The 12,896-nt window shown below is 28.4% G+C and overlaps 1 protein-coding gene and 2 pseudogenes across 2 annotated transcripts; all 3 read right to left on the reverse strand.

Moving 5' to 3' along the window:
* Window positions 1-12,896, reverse strand: part of LOC149876226 (uncharacterized) — a 46,726-nt pseudogene that overhangs the window by 14,372 nt on the left and 19,458 nt on the right.
* Window positions 567-1,913, reverse strand: LOC149876228 (uncharacterized). Of its 2 annotated transcripts, XM_090075640.1 has the most exons (4): window positions 1,804-1,911; window positions 1,232-1,402; window positions 963-1,025; window positions 567-819 (listed from the first exon to the last, which is right to left on the reverse strand). In XM_090075640.1, the coding sequence occupies exons 1-4, from the start codon at window positions 1,808-1,810 to the stop codon at window positions 656-658; spliced, it is 405 nt and encodes a 134-aa protein (XP_089931766.1). In that variant the 5' UTR covers window positions 1,811-1,911; the 3' UTR covers window positions 567-655. The 2 variants fall into 2 exon arrangements, with proteins under 2 accessions (XP_089931766.1, XP_089931767.1); XM_090075641.1 differs by lacking the exon at window positions 963-1,025 and having other exon boundaries at window positions 1,804-1,913.
* Window positions 5,691-10,518, reverse strand: LOC149876229 (uncharacterized; annotated as a pseudogene).

The following is a 12,896-nucleotide window of genomic DNA, read 5'->3' on the forward strand; positions in this document are numbered from 1 at the left end:
TACTTTTCTTTTGATTGTTACCACCAATGGAGGATAGCTGCCTCACCTGATGTAAAAATAGAATACAAAATAATAGCTCTATGAACAATGTGGCGATCTTGCACAAAAGAAGATCTATACTCTCAATGGACATTTTTGGGAACATCCACCCAATACCCAAGATATAGATAACGTCCACCCGATGACATTAATCAATGGTACATTTTAATGAAAAATTACTTACAAACTTTTTAAGAACTCTTGTCAGCTCCCATTTTGCAATCAAATTCTTATAGAACATTAACATCATCAAATTGCATTAGTATCTCTCTTTTAGCATCTTTCATCCTGGTGTTATTAATTGCTAACCTTTTAGAATTTTCATTCATTACCAAGGTTATTTGGGCCAAGTTCCATAATACTATGTTGAAATCCTAAGTTGAAAACAACAGTACTTATAAATTACTTAATGTGTTAAATTTTCAAGTATGTCAACCTGGATCTCAAAAGAAGTGAGATTATATAAAAATCTACAAAAAATAATTATTTTCAATAAACCTACCATACCTTTAAAAATATTTGAGCTAATTAACTCGTCCCAAGCACATGCAGAATCTCTTCTATTGTAATTCATGTAGGTTTGAGGAATACCAGCAGAAACATTGATGAATGAGCTTTATGATATACTAATAGTGGAATGATTGTTTAATGTCGGTTTGAGTCCAGAAAAACCTCCACATATAGAAGAGGTAGTAGTTGACTTAAAGGGCATTAGTATGTTGGCTGATAAAGCAGTGAGTCCAAAATAGCCATCAGGTATAGAAAAAGTTGCAGTATAACCTTTAAAAACCAATTTAACATTAAAAAAATTAACAAAAAATTTACTACAGTAAACACCATTAATAGGTTATTTTAAAGGTCTAAAAATTAATTTAAATGATTTAAAATAAAAAGTAAAACAATAGCATGAAGGGAAAGAGTACCAGATAATAATTTTTGACTTGAATTATTCCTCGTTGCTTTTTGTGGAATATCATAAAAGGCTCCTATGAAAGAAGGAAGGAAAATAACTAATTGGCGTTTCTTTCTTTTCTTTTCTTTTTTTTTTTTTTTTTTTTTCTTTTTTTTTTTTTATTGAAAAAGAACAACTTTGGTTATTTTATTTATTTATTGCAAAAGAGAAAAAAAATAAAAAAAATAAAAAAAGTTAATTAACAGCAAGAATAGTGTTATCAATAATATATTCTTTTACTTGTTTTCATTTTAGGTAGAACTGGCATTGGAATAGACTTTTCTGCTAACTTAATAATTGCATGTCTTTTTTCAGATGAGCTGGTAAAAGTCTTAATTGTCATTTGATTGTTATCCAATTCCCCAGCTGTCACATTGTCTCCATACTCCTCACATAATTCTTTGTCATCATCTAGGATGGAAATAATTTATGTTTACAATATGAAAGAGTTATTTTAAGAAACAAAAATAAGGATGACCTCTTAATCTTAAGTAATTTTAACGAGCACTGATTAAATGTATAAAAATGTATAAAAAGACCTAGAAAAAATTTTAACACAAATCTTTAACGAATTTATTTTACAAAGAGATATAGGTGAAGCGCCTTAGGAGTATAGTGGACATTTGAGACATTGCAAATATGAAAATAATTTAGAAGAACTGAAAGAACCCTTAAAAAATAATATTTTTGTGTAAATATTGTGAATGTAAATAAATAGAGAGATGTTAAAGTCATTATGTTAAAAGAGTACATCATTTCATAATAATAAATCCTTAATTGTATGCTTTATGTATTTAAGTTTGAATTAATACCAATCATCAGTTGGATTAGACATTTTTTTCAGCGATGACTCCACATTCCTATTAGCCCAAAATACTTTGTCAATTTACCCAGTTTTATGGAAGATTCTGGCGAAAATTTGCATTTTTAAATTTTTCAGATTGAGTTTAGCGTACATTAAGTTGGTCTAAAAGTATTGTTTCTTATACGTTTTCTTATTTTTAAACAAAGATCTTTCTTAATCTGTAAAAAAAATAGGGAATGCGAAAGTAAAATTTCAACGTTGAAATTTCAACCTCGCTTCGACGTTGACACGACGTCGTTTGCTTGCTGGGTTCCTCAAAGTTGCCAAAGCAACATATTATTAACGTTGGCAAAAAATCAGTTTTTCAATGTTTTTTAATTACCACATTTTCAACGTTGGTATATGTAACGTTGAATAAACGTTGTTTTATAAATAGCTTAACTACGTTGAAAAAGCAGCTGTCTAACGTTGATAAACCTTAAACTTTGTGACGTTTTTACTGTGGTAATTTGCGTACTTTTATTCAACGTTGAATAAACGCAACTTTTTGAGAAGATGAAATGCGTTGAAATTTATACGCTTTTTCAACGTTGAAAATGTAACGTTTAAAAAGCGGTCTATTTTTAACGTTGATGAAGCATAAAGTTTGAAACGTTTTTAAAGCGGCTTTTTGCGTTTAGTGATTTCACGTTGAATTAACGTCTTATTTTGAGAAGCTAAATTACGTTGCAATTCCAGTGCTTATTCAACGTTTTAATTTACCGCGATTTAGTATACAAAAACAGACATGGATTCAACGTTGAAAACACGTTGTTTTTGTCACTGTCACGCTTTTTCTTCGCTGCGACCGGTTTTCAACGTTGAATCAACGCTGACATGTTTGCTGGGTAGATAATGTTCTCTTATAAAAAAACATTATCTAACCTTACCCTAACCTTACATCGATGTGTTATTAACTGCCGCATGTTATTAACTTCTGCTTGTTCTCTCTAAATCAGTCGATGCGTGTACTACTCTTTGCATGTTCTCCCCATATCAGTCTATATATATAAACTCCTCTTTGCTAATCCGTATAAATAAATTATTAAAACAAAAATAAATTAATAAATTTAAAAAAATCAACAAAAATATAATAAAAACAATATAAAACACTAAATAAATAATAATAAAATTCTGAAATAAAAAAGCGATAAGCATTCATATCTATAATGTTGTGTTTTTGTGCTTTTTCAAAAAACAAATAAATTTAATTACTCACCTCGAAAAAAACTTTCGTCCAACATGCAATATTGCAACAATTTATGTCAACATATGTTGACTTAAATTTCAGAATGTTGTAGTAAGAATCATTTAAGGAATAAAATGTTTGCGTATGTCGCTTTCTATAGAAGTATATATGTTGCCTTGCGTTTTCTTGCATTTGAGCTTGTTTTTAAAATATTTTCAATAATATCGAATCTCTCAATTGAATTTATTGGCTCTTTTTCAATATTGTCAACATTCAAACTGAAATCAACGTCTCCACTTTCTTCAATTTTTTAAGCCTAACCAGGATTTGCGCTTGCGTATCTTGGATCTGGCGAAAATTTTTTTGCTTATCTTTGAACTAAGCATATTGAAATTCTAAACAAAAAATGAAATCAAAAAAATTAGCAAAAAGTAGTTAATGGGTACTCCATGTATCTACAAGATACATGGAAGAATCTTTTAACTTAGAGGAATGTTTTTTATTAGCAGTTTTATATTCTTGGTTTTTAGTTGTGTGGCTCAAATACCCTTGCTGTTAAATGATATTGTAAAAAAATTTTACAAATACTTTTTTTCATGCAAATAAAAAGCTATCCAAAATAACTCGCGTTTATTTGACATCTCTTTAAACGAAACTTCACCATCACCAATTTTCTTAACTTTTCAACACATTTACAACTATCTCTACTATCATTATCATCATCATCAATCATTTTACTAGAAGTAGAAGCCACAGGATCCAAAAAACTATCTACTTTCTCTCTTTCTTTAACTTCGAATTAGATTGAGTTCCAGCGGTTGACTAAGCGTTCCGAGAAGAAGATTTTTGTCTGACCACAGTTTTGAATCTATACTTAACAAGTGTAAGTGGGTGAACTCTTGTTCTTTTGTTTGTGGCTAATTCAAAAACTTTTTAATATGAAGTAGTAGAATACCCATTCAACATCTTGCACACTTCTGTTAAATCAATCTGTTTCTTCGTTCTTCAAGTTTCCATAGACCTAGTTTAGACATTCTGTCTGCATAGGATAGATGTGGATAAGTGAATGAAGCTCAAGATATAAAAATCTTGGATTAAATTAATTATGTAATAGGCAAAGTTAATTATAAGTAATTTACTAGGAACGTCATCCTCCTCATCTAAATATTGAAATTGTGTTTTCAGTCCACCAAGCTTACGTTTTGGACTAGCCAATCTTTTTTTATAGATAATTTCAAACTTTTTCGAAACTAGTAAAAGAAAATTTATTAATCTACACTCACTGTGTGTGTGGGTGTGTGTATATATCTATATATATATATATATATATATATATATATATATATATATATATATATATATATATATATATATATATATATATATATATATATATATATATATATACAGGATCGGATCCAGAGTGTAGCAAGTGAAGCAATTACTACAGTCAACTCGGACTACATTTATTATTATTTTCTACACACATATATAAAAAAATATATAAGTATATTTTTATGTAAAATAACAGAAAAATTTTAGATCAAATTTTGGCCGCTGTCGTAGCTTAACTAATTTTACTAAATCGAAAAATAAAATTTTTGCTAAAAAAAAACCCGAGTTTTTATAGGGTTTTGTCTCTCATGTTCATAAATTTTTGTAAGAATGTCAAACATTTCGCAGCGTAGCTACTTAATTTTGACTGGGAGTGAAATAAAATGGCAAATTATGTGTTGCAACTGTAGCAAAATCATGTTTGTCATGTTTTCAAACAACTCTAAGCATACCCCCGTGCTTTTATAATATTGAATACATATTTAGTATCACCTTTTTATTAACAAGGAGGTCTTATATAACAACTAAAAGTCATTATCCGAGAACCTGTAGCAAGTGTAGCAAAAAATTGTACTTCGATGAATTTATATTACTTTATATATGGTTTATAAACTTTTTTTAATGAAAGAAATGGAGCTATATCAAGCGTTAAAAGCAAACAATCATTCTTTAATAGATCAGATTAAATTATGTAACCCCGCCGAATTAAACAATTTCTTGTTTGCTTTGGTAAAACACTTTTGCTACAGTCAATATTTTGATCCGCCACTGATATATATATATATATATATATATATATATATATATATATATATATATATATATATATATATATATATATATATATATATATATATATATATATATATATATATATATATATATATATATATATATATATATATATATATATATATATATATATATATATATATATATATATATATATATATATATATATATATATATATATATATATATATATATATATATATATATATATATATATATATATATATATGGTGTTCACAGTCCTGAAATGTCCTGAAAAATTAAATTATTTTCAAAAATGACCTGAAATGTCCTGGAATTTTTTTTGTTAATCAAGTTACAAAAATACTAATAATATTGAAGTAATATAAAACTTTTTATGCAAAAAAAACGAAAATTATATAAATGGTTTGAATTTAATTTTAAATAAAAGAGAATTATCTATGATTTATTATTTGATCGAAAGGTTTTCTTTATTTTTAATATATGGCTTAAATTACTTTGAATTTTTTTTTTATTTTGTTCTATTTTTATTTGATGTTTTAAAAAGCATAGTAGTTAACATTCTTAGTATGTTTTTATTGAATGATGTATTAGAAAAATCTGATACAATTAAGAAAATAATGAAGCTAAATCTAAATAAATCTAGATAAAACTCTTCCTTTAATGGGGTCCTGTAAACCAACATCAATATTTAACTGAACTGACATCATCTGTGTGAAATAATTAATAATATTGTCATTCAGCATTAGTCCTTTTTCTATCAGTCCTTTTTCATTCAGTTCGGAATATCCAATAAGAGAGGATTTAAATTCTTTAGTAGAATGAGCAGTGGTTTGCAGTTGCACATAATCATTAACAGTGGTAATTTCATGCAGCTCCTGACTATCAGCATGTTAATTGTTGAATTTTTAATGAATCAGCAGGAACTACAAACTGTCGTCTATCACTTGATTTGTAACAATCTCTGATTCACAAAAATCATTTTTTACTAATGATATAACACTTATATTTGAAGCTGCTTTCATAATATCATATTTTAGACCAACTCTTTTAGTCATTTTCCTCTTACGCCGAACTGGAATATTGAGAAGATTAGGAGATTTTGAAGCAGACTTTTTCCAAGTTTCTGGTTTTGGATCAGGACGCAGGATAATGCCTTGTTCTTTTGTAATAGATTCAGCATATACAATCTTAAGCTTATGTAGACCATCAAATAAATTATCTGTTGCTGATTGAGATTGACCTAAATGCGTCAAATTGATTATTTCAGTCAAGAGTTCGCGACATGCAGCAGGTGAGTGATGACTTGATTGTATTTTATCATGTTCTGCATTCTGAGTGGGAATACTATTTACATTCATACAATCACTACATGCAGTTGTCTGGCTATGTTCAGATGGTGCAGACGCAAAGTTGCCAGGCAACAACATCGCATCGACAGGAGTATTTTTTAAATCTTTGAGTTCAGCTGACTCTTGAACCTGAGATGAAGTTGAATACTTATTTTCATCCAACAATGGATCTAATATGAAATATGGAGAATTGCTGTAAGAGGGATCAAAGTCAGACCACGAGAGATTTTCTTTACAGAAAACTGCAAAAAAATGTTTGCATGGATATATACTATCAAACCAAGAAGGACAAGAACAGGTTGGCAAGTGCTTAGCATCACCAAGATAACACTGATAAACTTCTCTACTTGTTGACTGAAATGATGCAACATTTTACAATCTGTTGGTGACAGCACTAATTCCATCCAATGATATACCTTGTAGTTTATCAATCATTTTCATGCAGTGTTTTACTAAAGGCCGTGGGGGATTTATTAAATACATCGGAATGTTATTACTATATTTTCTATAAGATGAGTGTGCTCTTCTATTTTCATCCACATAGCTAAAATAATGAAAAATTTCTACTTAACATTAAGTAAGTAATGGGATAACTTATGCTGAATAGAAAAATAAAATCTTTTCTTTTTAATAACTATCAGCATAAATTTTTATTTATCTTAGTATCAAGGATATGAAATCCCTTTTTTTGGCAAATTACATTGACAATGACGTTTAATTATTTTTATTTGTTTTACTTGCCTCACTGTTATATCATTACTAATTGTTAAGTAGTAGTGGTATAAGTAGAAATAACTAACTTGTCATAATTGTGAGGTAGGAACTCTTCAATGCAAATACTTAGCATAGCTGTGAGAGATGAATTTTTTCTTCTTTCTAAGAAACTGTATTTCAATGATTGATTTTGCCTTTCAGTGCCATTGTTTGTATTGACATTTCGCAAAAGGCGATGTTGCCTGAATGCAAACACCCATCTCTGAAAAAAATGTAAATTAAATGCAATTCAGGGTTCCCACAGAAAAATTAAATGAAAATTCCAAGACTTTCCAGGAACATTTTCTTAAATGGTCCTAGCATTTCCCAACATATCTGCTATTAAAATTGCAGAACGTTTCCAGGATTTTAACTATAAATATCAAGCAGTTTCTTAGATAAAAACTATTGGAAATCTCCAAAAAACCATTAAATTAGAGTACAAAGGCTCGATTGAACATTTCTTTTTTTACATTTTAATTACATTTAAACTAACCTTTTGGTTGCATAACCAAGTATTATTTAAATAATCCCTTAGCTTTGGGTGATTTTTCCACTCTTCTGTCTCTTTGAAAGCATTCACAGCATCTTTGCAAATCTCTTCTGTTTTTGCATTTGCAATTTGGTGAAGTTGTAACTTAACTGCATCTTTCACAGTGCAACAGCCATTATTGGTTTTAGAGAGCCATCTTTCCAAAGCTTGTTCTCGATGAAAATCACAAATGAGGACACTGCATCCTAAATGAGGTGGGTCTTGAACATAACATTATGCTGCTTAAAATTTAAGAAAATTTGGAAAAATAAAGTCTTACCTGGAAACATATTCTATTGAGTTTATTTCTTCGTTCGAATAATCAGTTAAAACAAATTTAGGCTGAAATGAAGGATTCCACTGTTTAACGCACGTCAATGCCTCAGTGATAGCTTCAGTTGTTTCGTTTTCACACACAAAAATGGCAACAACTTGGTAATCCATGTTTGTTTTAACAACTAAAAAAAATAGAGGAAGAGCAAACCGAGTTGTGCGGTATGTGGCGTCATGAAAAAGTAACTCACTTCCATATCGTAAAAGCAGTCTCTTTTGCCACATTTCTTGGTATACAAATAAAAATGAATCCTTAAGCTGTGGATCATTGTCTTCATGAACGCTGACACCTTTTGGTCGAAAGTTTATCATAGGTTCTTGGCCATTGATTCTCCATTCATTAATTTTATCAAGAAAACATTCTTGATCTATTAAAGATCTACGAAGTTTTCTCCTTGCATTCATCATATGATTCCGAATAGTTTTATCCCGCGGAAAGTAACGTTTGTTTTCTTTATGAGGAATGTCATTTGAACCAAACTCAGCTTCAACAAAAATATTTAGATGTCTTCTCATTTCTGGAACAGTGTTGATACCCTTTTTTACTAAATCTCCAATTTTAATAATGAGAGTATCAGAAAAGGGTTGATAAAGACCAGCTGTCTAAAAATATTGCAAATATATTTTGCAGTTATAAACAAATTGAAAAGAAATGTAAAAAATAAAGAAGAAAACAACATGTAATAATTTTTTTTTAAAATTGATTATTAAGTTAAACTAAAAATAAATTACAAAATAAAAATACAAATGAATTACAAAAAACATTAATGATACTTACCTCTCCTATCAAATGGTTTTTATGAGCAGAAATATCTGGCAATAATAAAATGTACTTTCTACACATAATTAAATTCCCTTGGGTAGAAATAGCTATATGAAGTTTTTTTGACATTTCACTTCTTAACCATGTTGTATCTCTTGTGAGCTATGAGAATAAAAAAAAAATTATTGAACAAGATATTTATATAAAATTTACTAAGTATTTATACAAAATTATTATTATTTTGGCATTTTGGTAATTAATCATTTAAAATATTTATATATAAATAGTTATTAAGTGTTGTTCCATATATGTATATGTTCATATACATGTACATGTTACATTACTGACATATACATGTTCAACATTAAATGTGGTTAATGTTTTTGAACAAAATGTCAAAACATGGGTGAGATAAAGCAATAAGATACCTTAAACTCTGGAAATTCTACTATTTCTTTTATATGAATCATGGCTGGACAATCAAATTTTTTGGTATCCTGGAGAATAACTTTGTTATTTTTGTAATAATGATCTACAGCCTATATATTAGAAATTAAAATATTATTGTAAATCAAAAATTTTTAATTTTAAAAAATACAGTAAGATTTTTTTGCTTATTGTTACAAGTGAAGTTTATTTTTAAAAACAGATTTTATATAGGACCTGTATATAAAATTTGTTTTTATATAGGACCTGTATATAAAATTTGTTTTTATATAGGATAGGAATGTATACATATATAAAGTTATAAAAAGAAGCGTACTTGAATTAAATTAGATATGCACGCAATTTAAAATGTTTCAAAGTGTTACATGACATAAAATATATTATCAACAAACAAACTATAGGTCAACATACTGCTGCATCGTTTTTCTTTTTTCTGTATTTTTCTTTTGCTTTAATATTCCTGTCCATTCCTTGTTGACAGTCAAGACAACTATGCGCTGAAAAAATGAATGGAACCCCAGTGTAGGGGAAATCTTTGTCCTCAAAAAACACTCTGTGATTTTTCTTCAACAGTTCTATATTGAAAAATTTAAACAGCATACAAGGTTATTCTTAAACATAAACAAATTAAAATACACTAAAAATTGGATGTATTATGCCAAAAATTATTTGCATAAAAATATTTGCAGCAGTTAAAACATCATCTACATTTATTATAACTCTAGATTAGATAAAGTTATTGATTTATTGTAAGAAAAATAACTTATTCAAATAACTTTGTATGCCAACCTTTAAAGTTTTGTTCCATGCTTCCAGTGCGAGATACAACATAAAGCACTGTGTGCAACAACTCATGCTCTTTAATTTTAGCACAAACATCTGGATATGTTGGTAAATTATGTCTTTTAACAGCTAGAGTCAAATTGGGTGTCCCTACAAAAATTTTGTAATAAAATATTTTGTTAAAAAGTTATAAAAAAAAATTCTTTACAGTGTTTACAGCATCACACTGTTTCCAACTTTTCCTGGTCACCCTTCAAGTGAATAAAATATATTGTAGCAACATTATTGAATACCAACTTAATTTTACTGAATATGTTAAACATACCTCAAATAAAATTGCAAAGAAAACTGGATAACTTGGTAAGCAAATATTTAATTCAATGGACCAAGAAGATAACCTTTCAAACTATTGCTCCCCACCATAAATATTGTACTTTTATTTTTCTTGATATTAAACATAAACATTTTAGAAAAACTGCAAAACGAAGCAATGAGAATTATCTTAAAATGTGACTGGTCAACTCACAAAATAGAAATACTGGAATTAATCACTGTACAAATAAAATTGTAGTTAAATCGCTGTTTCATTCATAATGCTACATCAACTGAAAACGAAATATTTAAGTCTCTCTATTTAAGAAATTGGGAGTTACATCCATATAACACTAGACAAGCTAGTTGTTTTCATAGAAGTAGCCAATTTATTAGACCAGGTCAGAAGCCATTAATAATTACTTTATGCTACTTTAGTAACTTAATGCTACTTTAGTAACTTTACAAAATAAATAAAATAAAGTTACTAAAGTAGCATTAAGTTGCTAAATAAATAAAAAGATTTTATTCTAAAGATTAGTAATGTCGATAATAGAAAATATAATTAGAAAAATAAATCTTACCCAATGAGTGTTGTAAATCATGGGACAATTGTCATCATCCATTTCACAATGTAAGTAAACTAATTTATAATTTTTGGATCTTCAATGCACCGCATCAAAGTGAGAATAATAAATTTTTATTGACATTTTAAATTAGCAAGCGATCTTTGTGAAGGCAAAAAACGCATGCGTAAAATATTTCTTGGTCTTGATTTTTCTTAAAAACGGTAACCTTATTTCAAATGTCAGTAAAAATCCCTAACCGTCTTTGGTCGCTAGCGTTTTTCGATTGGTTGACAGAGTTAAGCGCTAGCATACTCCCAAAATAAAGCATAAGTATTTAATGGCATTGAATTGAACCTTCGTAAAAAGCAGTAAAAGCTGCCCTGATAGTGCTGCATTATAATTTGAACAGATTTTAATATCACTTCTTTAGATTTTTTTTTTAATTTTAATTTTATGGTAAAAACTTTTAGTTAGAAGTAAGTCACAAATATAAAAAGTTACGATTAACACTATAATTTTTATAAAGGTATAATATATCTTGAAATAAAGAATGATGTTAAAAACAAAGATTTAAGCATATTATTTATACAAATATTCTGCTCTTCTCTGTTTCATAAGAGAAAACATTTCGATTACTTTTTGCTTAAACTGATCCATATCCTGTAAATAATCTTTATGTATTGATAGTACAGCTAATGCATTCAACCGATCTTGACCTGTGGAATTTCTTAAAAGTATCTTAATTCTTTTTAAAGTACTAAAACACCGTTCAGCATCAACTGTAGACACAGGTGTGACCAAAACAATCTGTATCAACTTTGATACTTCAGAAAATGTTTCAATTAGGTTATTTTTATGCATAAATTGGGATAGGGCATTAATAGTGCCAATATCACAAAAAAAAGCATTTTCATACAAAACGGTTAATTCGGACATCAACTTAACTTCACTCAGCATTGGATAGTTAGAATATTTTTTATATGATTCCGAGAAAAATGTTGTCTGTTAAAATTGAAATTTTTCGGATCCAAAATTGAAAATAATTTAAATATTTCAATGCTTCTAAACCTGTCGCTAATTTCGAAAATAACTTTATCCCAAGCATCTTTAGCATCTTCTATAAGTAGTTCAATTGATGTGTTTCGTTTCATTTGGTTTTTAGGTATTTCTTTGCAATCGTTAAGAATCGATCTAGGAACATTATCAGTGATGCTATTTCGCACAAAGTTTATGGATAACTCAAATTTTTCAAAAGCTTTCTTGATTGTAATAGTGTTGCTGTTACTTGATTGCAATATATTGTAAAGTATATCAACATGTTTTAAAATTGAATAAAAAAAAGATAAAAAAAAGTTGAACTCTAAATCTTCCATACGTTTTTTGAACCCAACAGATTGCCACACGCTTGTATCATCCCATCCTTCATTGTTTATGATTTTATTAAAACATTCCACAATCTTTGTTTTGTTTTCTTTTATGCAAGTAACTATTTTTGAACGAAAATTCCATCGTGTTTCGCAAACTCTTGGTATCTGCTTAAAAGAAATTTCGCGAAGTAAATCATTTCGTTTTGGCGAGGATGTAAAGAACACGTCAAATCCACTTAGAATCCAGTTGAAAAAAATGTTCTTACTCGCTTATTCGACGAACAAACTTTTTTCAAAACTAAATTCAATTGGTGTGCATAGCAGTGAACATAATGGGCATTTGGGTAAACTTCTTTAATGAGACTTTGGACTCCATTCCTTAATCCACTCATAACTGCTGCACCTTCATAAGCCTGTGCAATTAATTTTTCTTTCAAACCAAAACAATTCAATTCTTCTTTTAATACATTTGTAAGACCCATAGCAGTTCTATCATTAACATCAATAAATGCTATAAATCTTTCAACTGGTTGATAACCTTTTAAATAACGC

This window comes from Hydra viridissima, unplaced genomic scaffold (genome assembly GCF_058129835.1).
Source record: "Hydra viridissima isolate aposymbiotic clone 2 unplaced genomic scaffold, HvirCarnegie_v1 scaffold_23, whole genome shotgun sequence".
In the NCBI taxonomy this organism is placed as follows: domain Eukaryota; kingdom Metazoa; phylum Cnidaria; class Hydrozoa; order Anthoathecata; family Hydridae; genus Hydra; species Hydra viridissima.